The following is a 19,148-nucleotide window of genomic DNA, read 5'->3' as shown; positions in this document are numbered from 1 at the left end:
TGAAAAACCCCTAGGCATCTTAATTCCCCTTAATCTAAGGGGAAAATGTTCAAGTCGGTTTCACTGGTTAGTGGGCCTGTCGAAATGAGTCTATTCTATATCCCCTATCACCGTTAAAAAGCTTAATTTGTGGGATTTTTATTCAGGCAGCAAAAAATACTCGTGGCTTATATGCTTTTTCTTATTCTCTAGTAAAATCATAGATTCCCCCATAGATTTCCTTCCTCTATGGTAATGACTAAGGAGTTGCGACTTTTATGAGTTAGTTTTATAGTTGACAGTGACATTTGGATTGGGCTGTCGTATCAACTATCAATCTGAAATTTCTATTTAATAATTTAAAAAAATTACAAGTTTACTGTTTAGTTTTTCGATCTCAACAAAATTGGTTTCCGGTAAACAAATATTTATTTTTAAGCATTAGCATAGAGTTGCCAAATAACATTGTGTAAATACTAACTGTGCACAAAATTATAAAAGTAAGAGTTTATTTTTTTTAATAATTGCTAGGAATTATTATTAAAAACAACATTAACACTTGACTAGCATTTGTGTGGCTCAGGTAGCCGAACTTAACTCGATGTTAGGGTAAAGTCGCCCACCCTCCTAAATCGGTTAAGTGGGGTCCCCCGCTTCGCTAAAGTGGCATACAACACAGGGGGTGTCGGGTCTCCCCAATCCGGAGGGGAGCTTCAGCCTTGGACCGTGGGCGACGCCTGTTGGTAGGGGAAGGGATTTCGAGTTTCATTTTTCGACTCTACTTTCTAACGGATGCCGTGTGTAGTGTGTACTGTGTAACAAATTCGCGCCGCGAGCTCTAAACTTTCTATGTGGTGATGGATTCTAATGGCAAAGGTAACGATATTTTTTATGATTTAAGTACTTACTTAAACTAGGTAACAGTTATATTGAAACATGTTACCTAAATGAACCCTTCAAAATATAAAAAAAATAGTTAATGTAAATTTTCAAGCTGCTTAATTTTTTATATTTATTTTGTTTTGCAAAAAGTAAATTTAGTTGCTGCATTTAAAAGTTGTAAAAACAAAATAATAATTTAGGTAACAAACTAATTAACCTAGGAAACAAAATAATTTTTAGTAGAAGATATGGAGTTGATGTTAAAACGGAGTCTCTTATCCAGAAGCAAATTGGCCACAATCACTAAGGATTTGGAGGGAGTGACTCGGTACATTTGTGTTGTGTGCAATGTGCAGTATGATGACAAGGAGGAACTAGAAGTGCATTTATGTTCTCACTTTAAGGAATATAGATTCCTGTGCAGTATTTGTGGAACAGGGTTAGTGTTATATACTATTTAATGTAAATACTTTAAGTCTTAAATTTATAATTATTTTTACAATTATTTAGGAAAAGTTTGATATGTAAATTTAAAAATTTGAAATGTCTGAAAAGTATTTGGCCATTATAAATTTAAGTATTTTAAACATGCATTTTATTTTAGATTAAAAAGGCGTGAACATTTAGATAGGCATATGCAAGGGCATATGGAAGTGAGACCATATTCCTGTGAAGAGTGTGGCAAGGCCTTCAAAAGGAGAGAGCATCTTAATATTCATAAATCTATTCACAAAGGGGTTAAAACTCTTCAGTGTTCTCTATGCAGTAAATGTAAGTAAAGCTTTTCAAAACCTTGTTTTTTGGCATTTATCTTAAACAGTGTAGTAAGCAATATATTGTTTTGAACTATTATATTTTTATGTGTGTAGTATAATTAATTTTAATTTAACAGGTTTTTACCGCAAGGATCATCTACAGAAACACATACAAACTCACAATAAACACTTTATGGAACAAAATATTATACCAATGAGTGACCAGGAACTTAGCATTAAGGAGGAGATTGAAGATGATTTTGAAGATATAACACCAATTATTACAAGTGTATCTGGCAATGTCACAGATCCAGATGCATCAATGGAGGTAGGAATATTACTATACCAATTTTATATATAACTTTAAGAGGTTATGTGTCTTTGATATATATCATAAATTTTATCATAGAGTCTTAATAACTCATATAGTTATAGCTATTACATGACATCAGCAAAAATATATAATGCCATAGAAATTATAAAAAAGTTGTTGTTTGACTTGTTTTAATTTGGTGTTTTCATGACATAATTCACTTAGTATGAATTATAAGCTAAAGGTTAAATGGCTTTAAGTATTGTATATCTTATTAATGACACAGAATTAAGTAAAAAAAAAGTTATAAACAATATCCATGATATCTCAAATCGGGCAGTAATGCAACATTTTTTCTGGCAATTACATGGTATACATCTAAATACCTACATGTCATGTTAAAAATACCTAAATATGTTTATAGAAATAAAATAAAACAAAGATCAATTCATGCAAGCATCAATTACTTCAAATCTTTATAAAAAAATACAATCCATAATATATCGGAAAATAATTATAATATTGACGGAAAATAAGTATGTCTTAAAATAGATATAATATTCTTTAACATATTTACATATTTTTTGTACATCGCCGTAAATTTTTACAAAAAATGTGTCATAAAGCAAATTACCGATCTTGCTTTAGTGATTGTATAAAAGAATGTATTATTGTTATAACGTAAGCAGGGAAAAACCCCACCCTAGTCGGCTCAGGGCAGGTAGAATTTTTTGCTATCTCATTTATCTTGTCCTGGTTTATTTTTTGCTCCCCTATGGGAGATATCGTGGGGTGTCCATCGAAAAAAAAGCTTTAAGTTTAACAATTTTTTTACGTATGTAAGAACAGAATATATAAACTAGCAAGCTAAGTTTAAATATGTATTTAACAAAACAAAAATAATTTGTAAATTCTATTGGCCTTAAAAATGCGTACGGAGGGACTAACGTAGAAGTTTATGATAACAGTTATCATTCAAGTTCATTTAAGTTCGTTATTTTATAATGCAAACACAGTTACTGTCTTTGCATTATAAAATAACGAACTTAAATACGTTTGTCACACGCTATTTCTTTACATTGTAGCTATCTAAAATATTGGGGTTTTGGCATCTATGCAAAAATAGATACTAATGGTATATTTTTTCTCTGCTTATAAATTAGTTTTTTTTTATGCACAAGAATAAAATTTATATTATTTTGCATAATCTTAGGAAATGGGACATGTAACAAAAACTCTGTTACCGCAAGGTTAACTAGAATATGAGCGATTAGTAAAAACTATTGAGTTAGACGATAACTATTGCGATACTAAAGTTCTAAAGCATCGTTCTTTTAACGTAAATATGTCCTAATTTAAATGGCAGTTTAATTTGATTCAAAAGTTCTAAGGGTAAGGATTCAGAATAGAGATTCCTGTATGTCGAAACTAATACGTTTTTGGCATACGAAAGTGAAATCGCGGCACGAATTTGAGCACGACTGTAATAGTATTTATAATAATAATAAACTTTACTTCTTCTCTCACATATTAATACAAGGCTATAATGATTAAACTAAGATGATAACATTTGGAAGTGTATGTGAAAGACTGGTCTCTGTAACAGGAGACCTAATTAAAAATTTCCTACCTAATAACTAAAACTGGTACTTACCTTAAATACCTTCGGCCCTAAATAACTAAAACTGGTTGTCATAACAACGTAGATTAGGAGGATTAACGAACGTAAGAAATTAGATTTTTTTATGAAACTGTACAACACAAACTATAAGGCAAATTTCTCTATTTCTACGTAGGATTTGCTGTCGTATATAAACTTATATAATGTAGAGGGTTAGAAGGGTCGGTACCCAAAGGGTTTGTGGGAGTCACCCGTTGACCTACCCCTCGGTACCTAGCGGTCAACCAACAGATTAGAACATTCTCATGGTAACGTTGAAAGCAAAAGAATTACTATTTGGAATATCTATCGAATCTTGAAATATATTTCGGGCCTCATTGTTAGGGGTTTTTACCCCCATGGAGATACGGCAGTCTTGTAATTCACAATTGAGGCGTAAACAAAGTTTAGGACGCGTATATTTTTTATCTCCACAGTCTGTTGACTCCTTTATTTTTAACACAGGTTGCCTGAAAGAGATTTAGCGACAAGCCATTTGCACTCGATTTCTATGGTAAGACATAGAGTATATGGATAAAATCTTCAATTTATCGCTTCATTCGGAAGATTTATATTAATTATACATTACAAACAAAGTCTGCGTCCTATAAAAAACATAAAGTTAAATTTTCAACAGTGTCTAGTTAAAATTCTGCCACATAAAATGCTGCCAGCCCTTTTGGAATATCGATTTTCGTAAAAAAATAAGGTTACGTGGTGTGTGTTGGACCACCCTCTGTTAGACTAAAATGGGGGGCCGCACCCCTCCCTTACTTTGGTTCCCCCATTTTAACGCAAAGCTCTAACGACCGACGGGCTTTGGCCTCGTTAAACTGAAATATCTTAGCTGCATGATATTTTGAGAATTTGCTGGGTATCCAGGGAATTTTTGAAAGTATTTGCTTAATAAAGCAATATAAAACATCGGATATACAAATATTGATGGAATATAAAGTTATGTACGAAAAAGAAATAAAGAACACCTTCCTACCTCTTAAATCATCCTCCTTAGTTTTTTGTCGCTTTTATAAATAACTTAGCATCTGTTTTACTCTGTTCAAGCCAGGTGTATTGCCTACCAATTGTGTCTGTCGTGACAAAAAAGTTTTATATGTCGTCGTATAACTACTATTTTAATATATGTCACGATTTTAAATAGAGTCGAGAAAATTGTGAAATGGCAATAATCAGGCTTAGATCTTTTTTACTGACTTCATCAAGTCTTTCTTTTACAATTTCATTTTCGTAAACGATTGTAGTAAAATCTTTTTCAGCTCAGGCTCTACCTACAAATCCGTGTTTTTTTTTAATGAAATAAATTCTAGAACAGTCACGGTGTCAAGTCCTGTAATCTCATGCTCATTTGCTCAGTATTGTCGCCTTATATGGACCAAATTATACGAAGAGTGTTCAATACATAGTGGAAACGCGATAGATACTCCTTATAGAAAAATAATACTGGCTGGTGTGGTATCAAAACAGATATACCTAATAATAACAAAAGCAAGCAATCCTCTTTTGTTTTTTAAGTAGAAGTCATTTGTTTGCGTCGTGTCAGAAAGAGGATATACAAAGTATAATTCTAAACATAACATTAAATTCAAGATAATTCCGTCATTATCAGTTTTTATTTAGCACCCCTAGTTTAATAGGCCGGTTAATAGCCGAAATGAAGTGGTTCAATTATGTTACTATTTTCTTTAAATAATAGTTATAAAAGCGGATATAAAGGGGGCTGGGTGGGCCGTGCCCACCCCAATCTAGTGCTGGCTCGAAGATGTCACTTTACCGAGTCAAAATACCTACCACTAAAATAACCTCGGTTAGTATCTAAAAGACAGCGTTCGGGTGTTCAGGAGCAAGTTGGATACCTAGATTTTTTCTCAAGAGGGCAACGGTATTATAAAACCAGAGTGGGAAATCAAAGTCTAGCTCCCGAAAAACTTTTTATAATATCTGATGAAATATGTACCACTCTTACCTATTATTTTAAATGTAAATTGGACATTTACTAATAATATTATTTCATCCATTAGGGTTTTAAAGCTATTTTAGTCTGTCCAAAAATCAATATTAAAAGATTATATATTTTTAGTCGGAAGAGTACGGAAGCGATCAGCAGCAGTCTATGGACGAGACTAGTATGGAGCATTCTGAGGAGCATACGGTTACCTTGGACCACGCGAAGAACGCCAGACCATTCGTGTGTAATGTCTGTGGTAAAAGTTATAAGAGGAAAGACCATCTGAAAATACATAGTTGGGCACATGCCAAGAAGGAGGTGATCTGCAAGCTGTGTGGCAAAGGTATTTTTCGCTTATTTAAAATTATATAATCTGTGTCCGGACATTTCTTCGGTAAATAGTCAATCCAACTCAAAAAGCAGTTTTTAAAGCGAATTTTCGGGAAATTATGTCCTTAAGCCTAACTTCAATTATAAATATACCACGATCTATATATGTTTTATAAATAATCATAATCCGTTTGTCCTGGATAATTAATTGACGCTAATTTAAAAAAACTAAGACATATAATATTTACAATGTACAGTATAAATTTACTCTATAGAGTCTACACTCTACTACTATAGCATTTTTTTTTAAATATTTTGTTTATTTAAAAGGTTATATGTTCGTTAGGATGAATTTTTATATTGCAACTACATCATATAAAGTAAAAAACTATTTTAACTTTCATCGAAGAGCTAATATCTAAATATAGGTGTAAGCTTTATTAAGAATAGTGGGTCAAACCGCTACATTTAGTTTTGGCGAGGTGAGGTTTTGATCAACTTTGTAGGGTTATTTATCTCTAGGTGATCAATTTTAAGAGATAAAGCAACTGTTGTAATGTATTTGTTGTTATAATGCATAAAAGGCAAGTTTTATAATCAAGGGCCACTCTTTCTTTCTTCAGTTGAATTTAGTTACATTGTCGAGACTTTCTCATTAACCTCAACTCGCCTCTGATTCTATATATGTATATCATATATGATATAAAGTTTGAAGATCGAGGTTTATTACGGATATGTCGCAACCAACTAGCTTAATTAGCCGTTCAATTAATAGACTAGCCATTTAACCAGCGGACTGAAAAATATTCAGCTAGTTGATCAAACAGCTAGGTAAATGACTTGGATCAATAACGTTTCATTACTTGCCTAGCCTGTTGATTAAAATTTAATTCCACTTTTTGCCACTCCCAAACTCGAAACAAAACTCTTCAAACTGTCAATATGGCGTCGGCAAACCACAACTTTGATGGTGTTTTCCAATGTTTTATGAAAAACAACAAGAACAATGCAAGAGTGTGGTGTCAATAATAATATGAATTTGACTCGAGAAATTTAATTTTAAAAGAAATATTTTGTCATATTATGTTTCATGTTTTTTTATTTATGTCAAATAATAACTATCGTACGAATGGCCTAAGCATATTAGCCAGCCAGTTATTTAAATGTTTTACATACTCTACGGTTGAATATCTTTTGGGCCGCTAGTTAAACGGCGCCGTTTAACTAAATGGCTAGGCTGTTAATTGAACGGCTAATGAATCTAGTCGGCTGCGACAGATTTTTACATGTATATCATGTAAAATTGTATATTCTAACTCCGAATGGGCTTGGAGAAACCCTACTTACTAAAAATATAATCCCTCCCTTTTGTGTTCGCTGTACACATCTGTCGTATACTGTAATGGCTTGCACAGGCAAAATGTGTTTTGAATATTTTAATTATTAATCACCAGACATTTGTATTTGAGATGTATTTTACCTACAATCGAATCGCCTAAAATAAGAAAACATAACATCAATTTCAATATTGTCCTTAAATCCGAAACAATATTTCGCCGGGTATTGAACAAGCAATACGTCATTTTACCAAGTATGTCACGGTGGCGGTGCGAGAATTTTCTCTTAAGTCATTACAATATAAAATCGTACATTTTGAATCTTGGTAGTTTTAAATGCAGAATTTAGTCAGAACCACCACTGGGTTAATGCCAAGCGACTTTCCAAAGCGTTGTGCAACGCAAGTGGGGGGCGACCTTGTACAAAAGTACCGGTTTGAAGCGACTGGGGTTCCGCCCCGGCTGCGCTTGTATACTCCATCTGCTGTTTTAATAAATATTTTTTATAGGGGGTTATTCGAATTATTCATATCGATTTTAAATTTCTCAAAGATTATCATCATTATTATTTAGATATGTTATCTGTGGTGTCGTGAAAATGAGATAGGTGTATACCATAAGAAAACTGTGGTTCCGAAAAACTTAGTTATGTACTATGCATATATTGCATATATTTGCATGTTAGTCTCTTAGATGTATATTTTTGATAAGGCAAGCTTTTTCTTTGGTTCTCCTTTTAAGTTTTTTTAAAATATCAAAACTATGTATCTTTTTACGCACACTAAGTTGAAATTATACATTTAATTTTATTAAAGCCCGTATATTTTTTATATGACCCCAAAGCTATTACGATCAATAAAATGAGGGAAGGGACCTGGCGTTACAAGGAGGGGGGAACTTATATGGCATTGAAAGTTGCTGGCTACTCGGTGCCGCATATGGCTAAAAACTATTTTTATTCGGAGGATAGAATTATAAATAAATATATTTTGATGATTTTTTTCGCTTGTGGTCGGTGGATGTGGCTGGAAATCCTAACGATTCTGACAAAATATCAAACGAGCTTATGAATACTAATCGGCTTGTAGTCAAATTTAATACGTTATATTAAATGTTATCTTGTATTCTATAGAATGCTAATGAATCGAAATCGTATTTTTAAAGCGATAAAGTTGTCAATTGTTTAATTAGATAATTCTACATTACCTCGCGAACAAATAGTTAAACCAATGTGTTAGAGAAGTTTCTTTGTAGTGATTATATGTAAAAAAAATAATTTAGGACCGACTGAATTCAAGTGTATTAGTTACTTTATACCGTCTTCGGCTGTTACGACTATCGTTTTTTACGACCAAATATAATTATTCTTTTCGATGTATAACAGATTTTGACTGTATTTACTGAATCTGAGTAAAATAGAAAGCGGTCCGATATTGATTTTAGTATATAGTGGGGGAACCCTGCAATACCGTAAAGCCGCTTATAGTGTGGGTTGAAATGCCAAGTTTCTAGAGGGGAAAGGAGGGGACGGCTATTCCAAGAATTCTGAGGGGGCCGACCCTTCTTCCAACGGCGTGAGCCAGGTTTATCTGAAGCTTATTTTGTTCTATAGTTAATTTAATTTTCTTTTTTGTGTTATTGGTATTCTGAAGTCGCATTTCCACCATAGTACGCGAACATTTCTATATTCAAATTGTGAGACTAATTGTGTATTTTTTGCGCATTTTCATGTCGCGATACTAGTGCGACCCCAAGGAGTTTTATGCGATTGCGTTATTCATTTCAATTGAAATGAACCAATACGGATCAAGTAATTAAACATGTACGTATTTAAAAAGAGCAGTGTTGGCCTAGTGGCTTCAGCGTGCGACTCTCTTACCTGGGGTCGTAGGTTCGATCCCCGGCTGTGCACCTTGGACTTTCTTTCTATGTGCGTATTTCACATTTGCTCGAACGGTGAAGGAAAAACATCGTGAGGAAACCGACATGTCTTAGACTCAAAAAAGTCGACGACGTGTGTCAGGCACTGGAGGCTGATCACCTACTTGCCTATTAGATTTAAAAATGATCATGTAACAGATTCAGAAAATTGAGGCCAAGACCTAAAGAGGTTGTAGCGCCATTGATTTTTTTTACGTGTTCAAAAAAGCAGGTTAAAGTCACAACGCGTTACATAGGATACATTTGCTTTTATTTATTTCAAACATCTATAACAGTTGCTCAGATATTTGAGCTTAATAAGAAGATGTTAGGAAAAATAATAGGTTCACAAGTTCTCACAGATTTCGTTTTGAAAGCGCACATTCTATTAGGGGGCTTTCTCTACCTGGTTCAAATATCATTGTCCATTTTTTGTATGTTGTATTATTTGAAATTTGCGGGAGGGATAGATAACGGGTGTTTAAGACTTACGCCCGAACTCAATAATTCATCTACAATCTCAGATTGCAAACAATCTGAGATCAGACCGTGACAGTCGTTCGATCTCTTATATGCGTCCCAGTAACCAAACTCTCCGAAGACAATGTATTTTTAGCGACGGATAGAATGCAATTTCATTGCTCTTTACACTCATATTTAATAATCAATATAAACCAAATAAATATATAAAACCGTACAAATAATATACATGTCAAATAGCTTTTTAAAATCTTAAGATAGGATATTGGCACAGTTGAACGGTCATTTTCTTACAAAGGTATATCCATAGACACCGATCCGACCTACCATGTATAGCTAGCATCGACAGATCGCTATTACAATCCGTCGATTGGTTATGGGCACACTTATGAATATTAGGATTAAGATGTCTATCTCAGATGGTCCAAAATGGTTTGAGATAGGTTATTGGTTTTTGGCGTTAATGATATACTTTCCACTGTTTATATAAATGTGATTAATGCGTAGCACTAAAGATGTAATTTTGTTACTACTTTGTCGGCTTTATATATATAGCTGTTATACGAAAGATATTCTTTTACGTATATATGGCGGAGGCAACGTTCCTTTGACCGTTTTAGACCCAGCTGGTACTGCCGCAAACGGGTACTGTATAACTGTACCCCCCGTTACCCCCCATAACCTCCCACTTAGTCTGACCTAGATATTGACCTACGCATGTATGCTGTCATGTAGGCTGGGAGTGGTAACTTTAAAATTGCTTGAATAATTGCAAATAACCAAAATTGTACTTTCAAAAATTCGTTTCTGTTTATTTTGGTAGTGTTTTGGAACTGTGAAATCACATACTAAAGATAAATAGTTTTTAAAATGCAATTGCGTTATTATAATGTATACGTTAATTTAATATTATAATTATACTTTATTAAAAATGGTATTCAATAGGTTCTCCTTGTGTCTAACAGTCTTATATATGCGTCAAAATAAATACTTTTTATTTACATCATATAATTCTTAAAAACGTTTCGTAAAAAACCACTGCACGTCTTTACGAAAATAATTTAATCTAAAAACCCTCTATAATCTAGCTCCCCCGGCAACGTGTAACCCTCCTTTTTCCCTCCATTACCCCCTCGCCCCATAGTCCTCGGCCCCTGGGATCGGCCCTAAAGTAGAGGAGGGGTTAGGGTTGCCAATATACTTTTTGTGAGCGTCAAAAGGGTCTTTTGAAAATTCTAAATTGATTTCGCCCGACATTCCGTCGAAGCGAAGCTATCGCTATCATTGGTAGTTTTTCTGAAGTTTATTAAAAAACCCAGCTTTTCATGTTAATTATTATTTTGAATTGTAGCGTGTATTATATATTGGAATTAAAATGAATGTATTATATTCAAATTTTGACAGCCCTGGCAATTATAATATCGACCCAAAAGCTGCGTTTTACTGCTTCAAAAATGTTTGTTCATATACATCCAATTATAGATTAATAATTGTTGTACATTTTCCAAAAGTTCTGTCGGGTTTTCTTGCATATTGCTGGGAAAATAAAGTTCAAAAAAATATTTTTTAACTGCTTTCGTTACAAAGAAAATCACTTATTGAATACAATAACGGGTTGAAGTTATGTATTATTAGAATTATTTAAACATAATTTTAAATTTAAGCGACGTTTCGCGTGCTTTACAGCGTGCGTGGTCCCGGTGACGTCGTCGTCGTCGTCGGTCGGTTAAATTTAAAATTATGTTTAAATAATTATAATAATACTAGCTGACCCGGCAACGTTGTTTTGCCATGTTTTTGTGCCAAAAAATTAAAGTTTATAAAAAAATAAAAACGAAAAATTTTGTCTAAAAAATAAATAAAAAAAATTAGGGGTGGACCACCCTTAACATTTAGGGGGATGAAAAATAGATGTTGTTCGATTCTCAGACCTACCCAATACGCACACAAAATTTCATGAGAATCGGTCGAGCCGTTTCGGAGGAGTTCGGTTACAAACCCCGTGACACAAGAATTTTATATATTACACATAACTTCAATCTGTTAAAAAAGTGTTGTTTTTATGTGTAAAAGTTATGTTAATAAAAGACAATACTATGCTTTCGTTACTGTTCAGGCTTGAATTTAAACTTCGCAACTGTTTTGAAGCGAATATTTGCACTTCTGGGAATCAGTTTCCAAAATTTTAGTCGAGGGGAGAAAGTTTCACCGACTTTCGAAATGAAACCATTCTTGTAAATTTAAGATTGTTTCATCGAGTTATGGTCGACCTTCATGGCATAAGGTTTCTCCGGTTTTTAAGCGTTTTTGTTACGAATGAACTATGCCAATATTTTTTACATGCCTGAGAAATCTGTTTATTCAAATACCACTTCAAATAATCCATACAAGAATTTGTACTAATATTTGTAAATTATCCATACAAATTCTTGTATGGATTATTTGAACTTGTATTTGTTATTTTCTATGTTACTTTTTATATATAAAATTCTCGTGTCGCGGTGTTTGTGGTTAAACCCCTCCGAAACGGCTTGACCGATTCTCATGAAATTTTGTGTGCATAATATTGAGTATGTCTGAGAATTGGACGACACCTATTTTTCATCCCCCTTAATGTAGTCCACCCCTAAATATATATTTTTTATTTTTAAATAAATATTTTTTTTATCAACTGTATCAACAGCATTAAAAATACATACAACCCTAAATTTTCAACCCTCTACGATCAACCCCCATTTTTTATTATAAATGATATACATGGCGAAACGACGTTTGCCAGGTCAGCTTAGTAGCTTTATAATACTGACACATTCAAAGATAAAAGAAGGAGTCTTCGGTAATATTTTCAATTATTATGATGTCTTCTCTTCCTTTCAGCTGTTGGCTAAAGTCCTTGCTTATCGTGTTAAATATTAAGAAATACCTTAATAGGTATCTGGTATTTGCCCCTCGTTTAGGCGTTGACGAGTCTAATATAGGCAATCTTAAATAAGAATTTTTCCCTATAATAATATATTTATAATTTCTACTATATGTTGTTACTTTGCAATAACAGTCATTGTTTCCTGATTACTTTTATCTTTTTCATTGTTTTGTTTACGTTAAAGGCATAATTAGTTTTATATTATTACTTTTTCGACAATATAATTTGCACATACTTTAGCTAATTAATTTACAAATAAATAAGTTTTAAATGATATATAAAACTGTTTTATATATCATTAAAAAGTTTATTTTGATATTCGATACTGTTTTAATATAGATATTTTTGATAAATCCAGAATTCCACATGGAGGAACAGATGCTTGTTCACGTCAATATGGTGCATCTGAAGAGTCATGAATCCGCCAGTCTGTCACATTTGCAGACACTGCTTGGGAATGATATCGAAGTTGAAATACTGGTAATTATTTTATTTATACCTTCAACACTTAAACTTATGACCTAGGCAGCAAATGTATAGAACGTTATTCTTTAAAAATAATTGTTGGTTTACGAAGATGAGGCATTTTCCGCCGCACAGTTTTTTGGGCTTCCAATAGCCATTCTCGCACAATAATTATATAATAATAATAACATTTTTTTATATAAAATAATAATAACAATTTTATTGTACCAGCAATAGATAGTTTGGGTTATCGATTGATTGCGAGCCAGAGTTAAGAATCGCGATTTAATTTAAATTTACGTTCTACCGTCCCATGAAATTAAATTACCTGGTGAAATTTTGTTACACTACTAAAAGGAAAAAAAGAGTTAAAAATCTTGTTTTATAAATCTAATATATATAATTCTCGTGTCACAATCTTCGTTTCCGTACGCCTCCGAAACGGCTCGACCGATTCTTATGAATTTTTTATGCATATTCAGTAAGTCTGAGAATCGGCTACTACTCCTAAGTGATAAGGGGTTTTTTATTTCTAAGACAATTTTTTTGTTTATTTTTTATAATACAGCACACAAAAATACATACAATTTAACCCTTAATTTTTGACTCCTCTACGATTAAGCCCCTTTTTGATTGTTGGTTAAGAACTTAAAACTTGAACTCTGATGTTTATATATTATTGTGGGGACAGCTAATAATATATATTTTTTTATTTTTGATACTGTATGTAAATGTTCTTTTTGTATTGCTATAAGATAGTGTAAATCCTCTTTCAGAACAATGAACACCTCGTACCCCGAAAGATGAAAGAAGAGCGAGCGCACGAGTGTCCTATTTGTCACCGGAAGTTCAAGCGGAAACAGCATCTCAAAGTGCACGCGAACGTCCATCTTAAAAAGAAACGGACGTACTTTTGCAATGTCTGCCATGAGGGTAATTTATAATTTTAATCTACTTTACATCGTGGCTGCAGGCCTTGCCTTGTAAAATAGTTCACTATTAACCGCTAGAGGCGCTGATGTAGCTGTTTTTTTACTGATGCCTAATGATCACAGATTATGTATATATCGCAGTAAAATACAACAGAGTTAATTGAATCTGTAGCCGGTTAATCAAAGATCGATTTTAAATCAAGTCGCTAAAGTCGGGTCAGTGAAGTGAGTGAACGAAACGTTTAACGGGTTTCCTAATTGTTTCTGGGCAACAAGACTAACCAAAACTAACCATTTACAATAAAACAAAACACGGAATTTCGTAGCTCTAAAATTTTCACGATCACACCAAAATAATCATGGCGGAGTCTTCATTTCTCCGAAGACCACATTTTGAAACAAAAAAAACCACTTTGCCAAAAGAAAGACTCTAAACGTTATCAGCTGTTGTTCACCATCATCTTGTTTTACATTATTAATCAACACGCTGGCTTTCGGTCAGACAGATAGTTAAAATATATCGATGCTACTTTATTTAACTGAAAATACTAGCGAATTGATTGAATATCGATATTTAATTAACTGTCTAGAAATTAAAATTAAATTAACTCTCTGGTTAACTACTTAACTGCGAAATATACACCAGACATTTATGATAAAAATTAAAACGCGTTATCGGGTACGGGTTTTTTATTAATGTAAAAAACCAAATCTGTTTTTAAACAGACTAATATTAACTATAAAAATGGGTTATTTTTATCTCAGTTTACTTTTTAATATCGCAAAACATTGGCGATTTAACGATGCTAAATTTTAGCTGACTGTTTTGGATATGATGAACATTATGAACCAGAAACGTCGTATGCTGAGTCAAGTCGCATTTCACAATAATACATTTAACCAAAAATGAGTTTGCGAAAACAATACGTGTCGTTAAATTGTATTAAAAAGTAATTGATTTTTTGCGTGGTTTACAAATGAGAAATTAAATTGTTATCGGTGTTAAGGAGTAATTATAATTATTTTCACATTTCACTTGTAACAGTATTAGGGATTTTGCAAATGTACTTGCCTAGGTTAAGCTTTGATAAATATTACAATATATGAGCAGTGATGGCCTAGTGGCTTCATCGTCCCTGAGGTCGTAGGTTCGATCTCCGCCTGTGCACCAGTAGACTTTCTTGTACGCATTTAACATTTGCTTGAACGATGAAGGAAAACATCGTTAGGAAACCGACATGTCTTAAACTCAAAATGTCGACGACGTGTTTCAGGCACTGGAGGCTGATCACCTACTTGCCTTTCCGTTTGAAAAATGATCATGAAACAGATTCAGAAATCTGAGGCCAAGACTGGCCAAGAAGGCCACTGATTTATTTATTATTACGTACTAAAAAAACTTTATAATAACCGATGTACAAGTAGCGTTATAAATATATTGATAATTAAACTTAATAGGTTTCCATGACGACGCCGACCATGCGAATCATGTGTGTCCGGGTGTTGTTAAAAATGAACCGGAAGATGGGGATGATGAATATGAAGTAGAACAAAATGGACACTCTTCGTATGAACAGACGTCGCCCAATGGAGACGCGAGGAAAGAAAATTATCCTCACGATTTACTCGAGGTAAGAATCTTATATTGTGTTTCAGGTGACTGTTTTATTATATGACTTAATATGCCCAAGCGAGAGAAAAGTGTTCAAGCGGTGCTAACTTCCAAACTAGGAGGGCTGTTAGAAAAAATAAATTAAAACTTTCCCCGTGTGTTAATTATGTTTGCTTTATATTTTTAAGGAAAATAAATTAAACCAAACAAGGCCATTTATTACTACGTTTTTCTGTTTGCACGCAAAATCGCAGAATAGATATACAAATGTGTTTAACAAAACTTAAGTATTTTGATGTTATTTTTCTACAATACAAAAGACGTATGTAAAATCGTGTAGTTAGATAATAAGATTTTTACGGAGAAAAATAATTTCCTTATTTTTCTTTTATAGTTTCATGTAATGAGATGAAACATTTTTAACTTTTGATTGTGATTGGTCAAAAGGTGGTCTAATAGCATACGTGTACGCACTCGACATTATACGTCATGATAATACTCACAAAAAAGTCCCTCTTATCTTAAAAAAATATATTCTCTGGTCATTATATGTGAAGTTCCTCTAATTGATGTTTTTTGGAAATTCCATCTAACATCCTTCTTAGGCAATTCGTTTAGGATATCCGCCACTAAATTTTGGAATAAGCTGCTCGACTCCATACGATGGGCTACCTCTCTTATATCTTTTAAAACTCTTCTACATATACATTTCTTAACCATATCCTATCCGGCTGAATCTTGACTTTTGTATTGTATTGCGATTTATGAATCCACGGGATTATTTTTGTAGTTTATTTTTTTGTGTATTATTAAAGGTTTTAAGGTTGTTGATTATATAAATCATTTTATAAGATTTGGTTAAGCATTTCTTGCACTTAACCCATCATATTTTTAATTTATATTACCTGAAATAAAAATAAAAATAAATAAATACTTTCATTTGTCCAATTACAATCGTACGCGTATACGTCTTTCGTTTTTTAAGCAGTGTTTAATTAAAATAATGTTTTAGGTGGTAGTAGAAGAGGCAGTTATACCTAGCCCACAGCGTGTGTTTGTGTGTAAATACTGCGGAAAAGCTTTTCGACGCAAGGACCATTACAAGATACACCTACATATACATACGGGACACAAATCGTTCTTCTGTCCTACTTGTGATAAAGGTAAATCTTAATAATTTTTAGGGGAACATACCTATTTCTAGAGTCATTTTCAAGAGTTCGATGACTCCGCAAAACAAAATTTTTTCGTCTTTGTGATGTACAGACATAGACAGCTTCTCAAAAAGAAAATTATTTAACAGACGCTGAAATATTTTTTTTGAAATTCTTTTCCCATGTTTCAGGTTTTTACCGCAAGGATCATTTACAAAAGCACATGATAGTTCACGCGAAGAGCAAATTGAAGTTGCCAACGAAGAGTCAAAAAAGTGCGCAAGAGTTGAGACCCCCTCCGCCATTTGATGGGCCCCTTAGACAGCAGCCGGGACCCAAGAAAAAGATTCCCGATCTCTTGCCCATTGCAATCAAGAAAGAAGAGACGAAAAAGAAAACAGAGAGGAATGACTTCTTGCCAGAGATAACGATACATGTAAGTTAAAATATATTATTTAAAACAATTAGAATTCTTATATATCCGCCAATATCATTATATATGACAATATTTTAAAAACCATTTCAGATATATTAGCGAGCATAAAACCTATACAAAATATTATTTAATAATTCTGTTAAGTTAGCTGTTATCATTCAAATTAAAGTTCAATTCGGTATTAGATAGGCATATGAATTTTGTATCACGTGACCAATGTTGAAAATTATTGAATTGAATTATAGATTTTATTTATTTTTATTTTTTATTTATTTATTATATAGTAGAAGTTGGTATGGTGGAAACACAAACTGGACACAGTTTTTCTGTCCACCAGGACGTCGAAAATATTTAGTTAATTAACTTATATACATACTAAGGCCAGTGACATAATATACAACAAAACACCTGTGTGTGTTCTAATATTCAAATATGAATTAAATGACGATGTCTGATTTTTGTTATGTAAGTGTATTTAGTCAAGTAAGTGAGAGTTCAAGTATTACGTAACGAATTTGGGGGGGGGGGGGGGTTCGATACTTTATACCACATAAATGGCAACTTTTAGGTTTAATGAGAAAAATTGCGTGACGTAATACTTGAACGCTCCTTAATTAGGTTACACAACTTACGGGTAAGCCGGTTTTATCGCCTTTAAGCAATCTCTTCGAGGCAACCACTCTCACCTATCCTAACAGTATAATTTGTTCCAGGCACCGTCATCAGCTAAAATTCGCGTTCCCTTACAAATAAAAGTTCCATACCAAATGGTGATGTCTATGGACAATGGGGAACAACGGGCGGTGACGGTTGACCCCACACATCCCCATGAACCCGAAGAGGTAGACACAGAAGAGAACATACTACCAGATTAAATGGAGATAAACAATTTTGTACCTAATATAATTGGGAAAGCCTGATTTTGTGGATGAGAATACCATATTATTATCATTTTAAAACTAAATCAGTGTTTAGGCGAGTATGACACATTAACACTTACGAATTTATTGAGTGATCCAATTTTCGAGCTGTTATAAATATTGATTTAACAATGCTCTGTGAAAACTTTTTAATATTTTTAAAATTGATAATTTTAAAATTGATATTTTTTTTTTGCCGCCATTATGAAACGAACTTCACGGCGTCTCTTACGCTTATTTTACAATTCACTAACTATGAAACGTGTGTACTAAACGTGTATAACTAGAAAAGTGTGTGTACGTAACACACACTTTTCTCGTTTCGTTACGTTTTCGAATCACATATACTTTTCATTACATTTTCTATTTGGTGGAATATGGAGTATTTAATGGACTACGAATATTATACAAACCCGTAGAAAAGCCGATAAACTACTAAAAAACTTGCAGCACATTTTTAATTATCAATTACACTTTGCCGAAGTGATTATGTGACCATGAGGTTCTAGTACCTTTAAAGTAATAACGACCATGCATTGTTTATTGACAAGTGGTAGATTAAAACGCCTTGCAGTTTCACATGTTTTTAAATAATTCTCTGTACATAACGTTTTCTTAATAAGATTATGAAAATTTTTATATTTTATGTAAGTCTAAGATAGTTTAATGTTCGCTCATACGTTTTATTGTAATATATTTTTATTTAAATAAATATCATGATATATATAAATGCCAAGTTTTATTTCCATTTGACGTATCCAAAATCGTATGCTAGTATAATACTCTGACAAAATTACTATTTACTGGAATTTTTGATTGAGTAATTTATATGGAGTTAAAAATTGTTTGATTGGCGAGTTAATATGGAAGTATCATACTCTGATTTCAGTCCTGTATACTCATCTCGTATATTTTAAAAATGATTTTATCTGTAATCACAATTTACTTGTCGCACACCCAGATCTTTTAAGTATTAACAGTAAGAGGGTTAGTAAGATCAGAAAGATTTATTTGCCCTAAAAAATTTAATTAAAATGAAAACACCCAAATAGGGAATCTTTGTTCTTTTAATATGGGATTCGCAACA

At 33.0% G+C, this 19,148-nt stretch overlaps 1 protein-coding gene across 6 annotated transcripts; it reads left to right on the top strand.

Annotated features, from left to right (window-relative positions):
* Nucleotides 1–319: 319 nt before the first annotated feature.
* Nucleotides 320–18,463, top strand: LOC110993561 (zinc finger protein 84). Of its 6 annotated transcripts, none has more exons than XM_045630869.1 (12): nucleotides 337–395; nucleotides 563–855; nucleotides 1,102–1,300; nucleotides 1,466–1,632; nucleotides 1,754–1,944; nucleotides 5,685–5,895; nucleotides 12,901–13,022; nucleotides 13,784–13,940; nucleotides 15,398–15,570; nucleotides 16,564–16,714; nucleotides 16,897–17,141; nucleotides 17,855–18,463. In XM_045630869.1, the coding sequence occupies exons 2-12, from the start codon at nucleotides 837–839 to the stop codon at nucleotides 18,014–18,016; spliced, it is 1,797 nt and encodes a 598-aa protein (XP_045486825.1). In that variant the 5' UTR covers nucleotides 337–395; nucleotides 563–836; the 3' UTR covers nucleotides 18,017–18,463. The 6 variants fall into 6 exon arrangements, with proteins under 6 accessions (XP_045486829.1, XP_045486825.1, XP_045486824.1 ...); XM_045630868.1 differs by having other exon boundaries at nucleotides 380–479; XM_045630873.1 differs by lacking the exon at nucleotides 563–855 and having other exon boundaries at nucleotides 320–395; nucleotides 1,145–1,300.
* Nucleotides 18,464–19,148: the final 685 nt, after the last annotated feature.

Source organism: Pieris rapae, chromosome 13 (assembly GCF_905147795.1).
Source record: "Pieris rapae chromosome 13, ilPieRapa1.1, whole genome shotgun sequence".
NCBI classification, from domain to species: Eukaryota; Metazoa; Arthropoda; class Insecta; order Lepidoptera; family Pieridae; genus Pieris; species Pieris rapae.
Note: the sequence above shows the minus strand (reverse complement) of the source record. Positions and strands in the feature narration are given on the sequence as shown.

Excerpts from the sequence above, each read along its gene's own strand:
- LOC110993561 (XM_045630869.1), top strand. Across the intron at positions 1,945-5,684 it reads ATCCAGATGCATCAATGGAG|TCGGAAGAGTACGGAAGCGA; the intron begins GTAGGAATATTA and ends ATATATTTTTAG. Across the intron at positions 5,896-12,900 it reads CTGCAAGCTGTGTGGCAAAG|AATTCCACATGGAGGAACAG; the intron begins GTATTTTTCGCT and ends TGATAAATCCAG.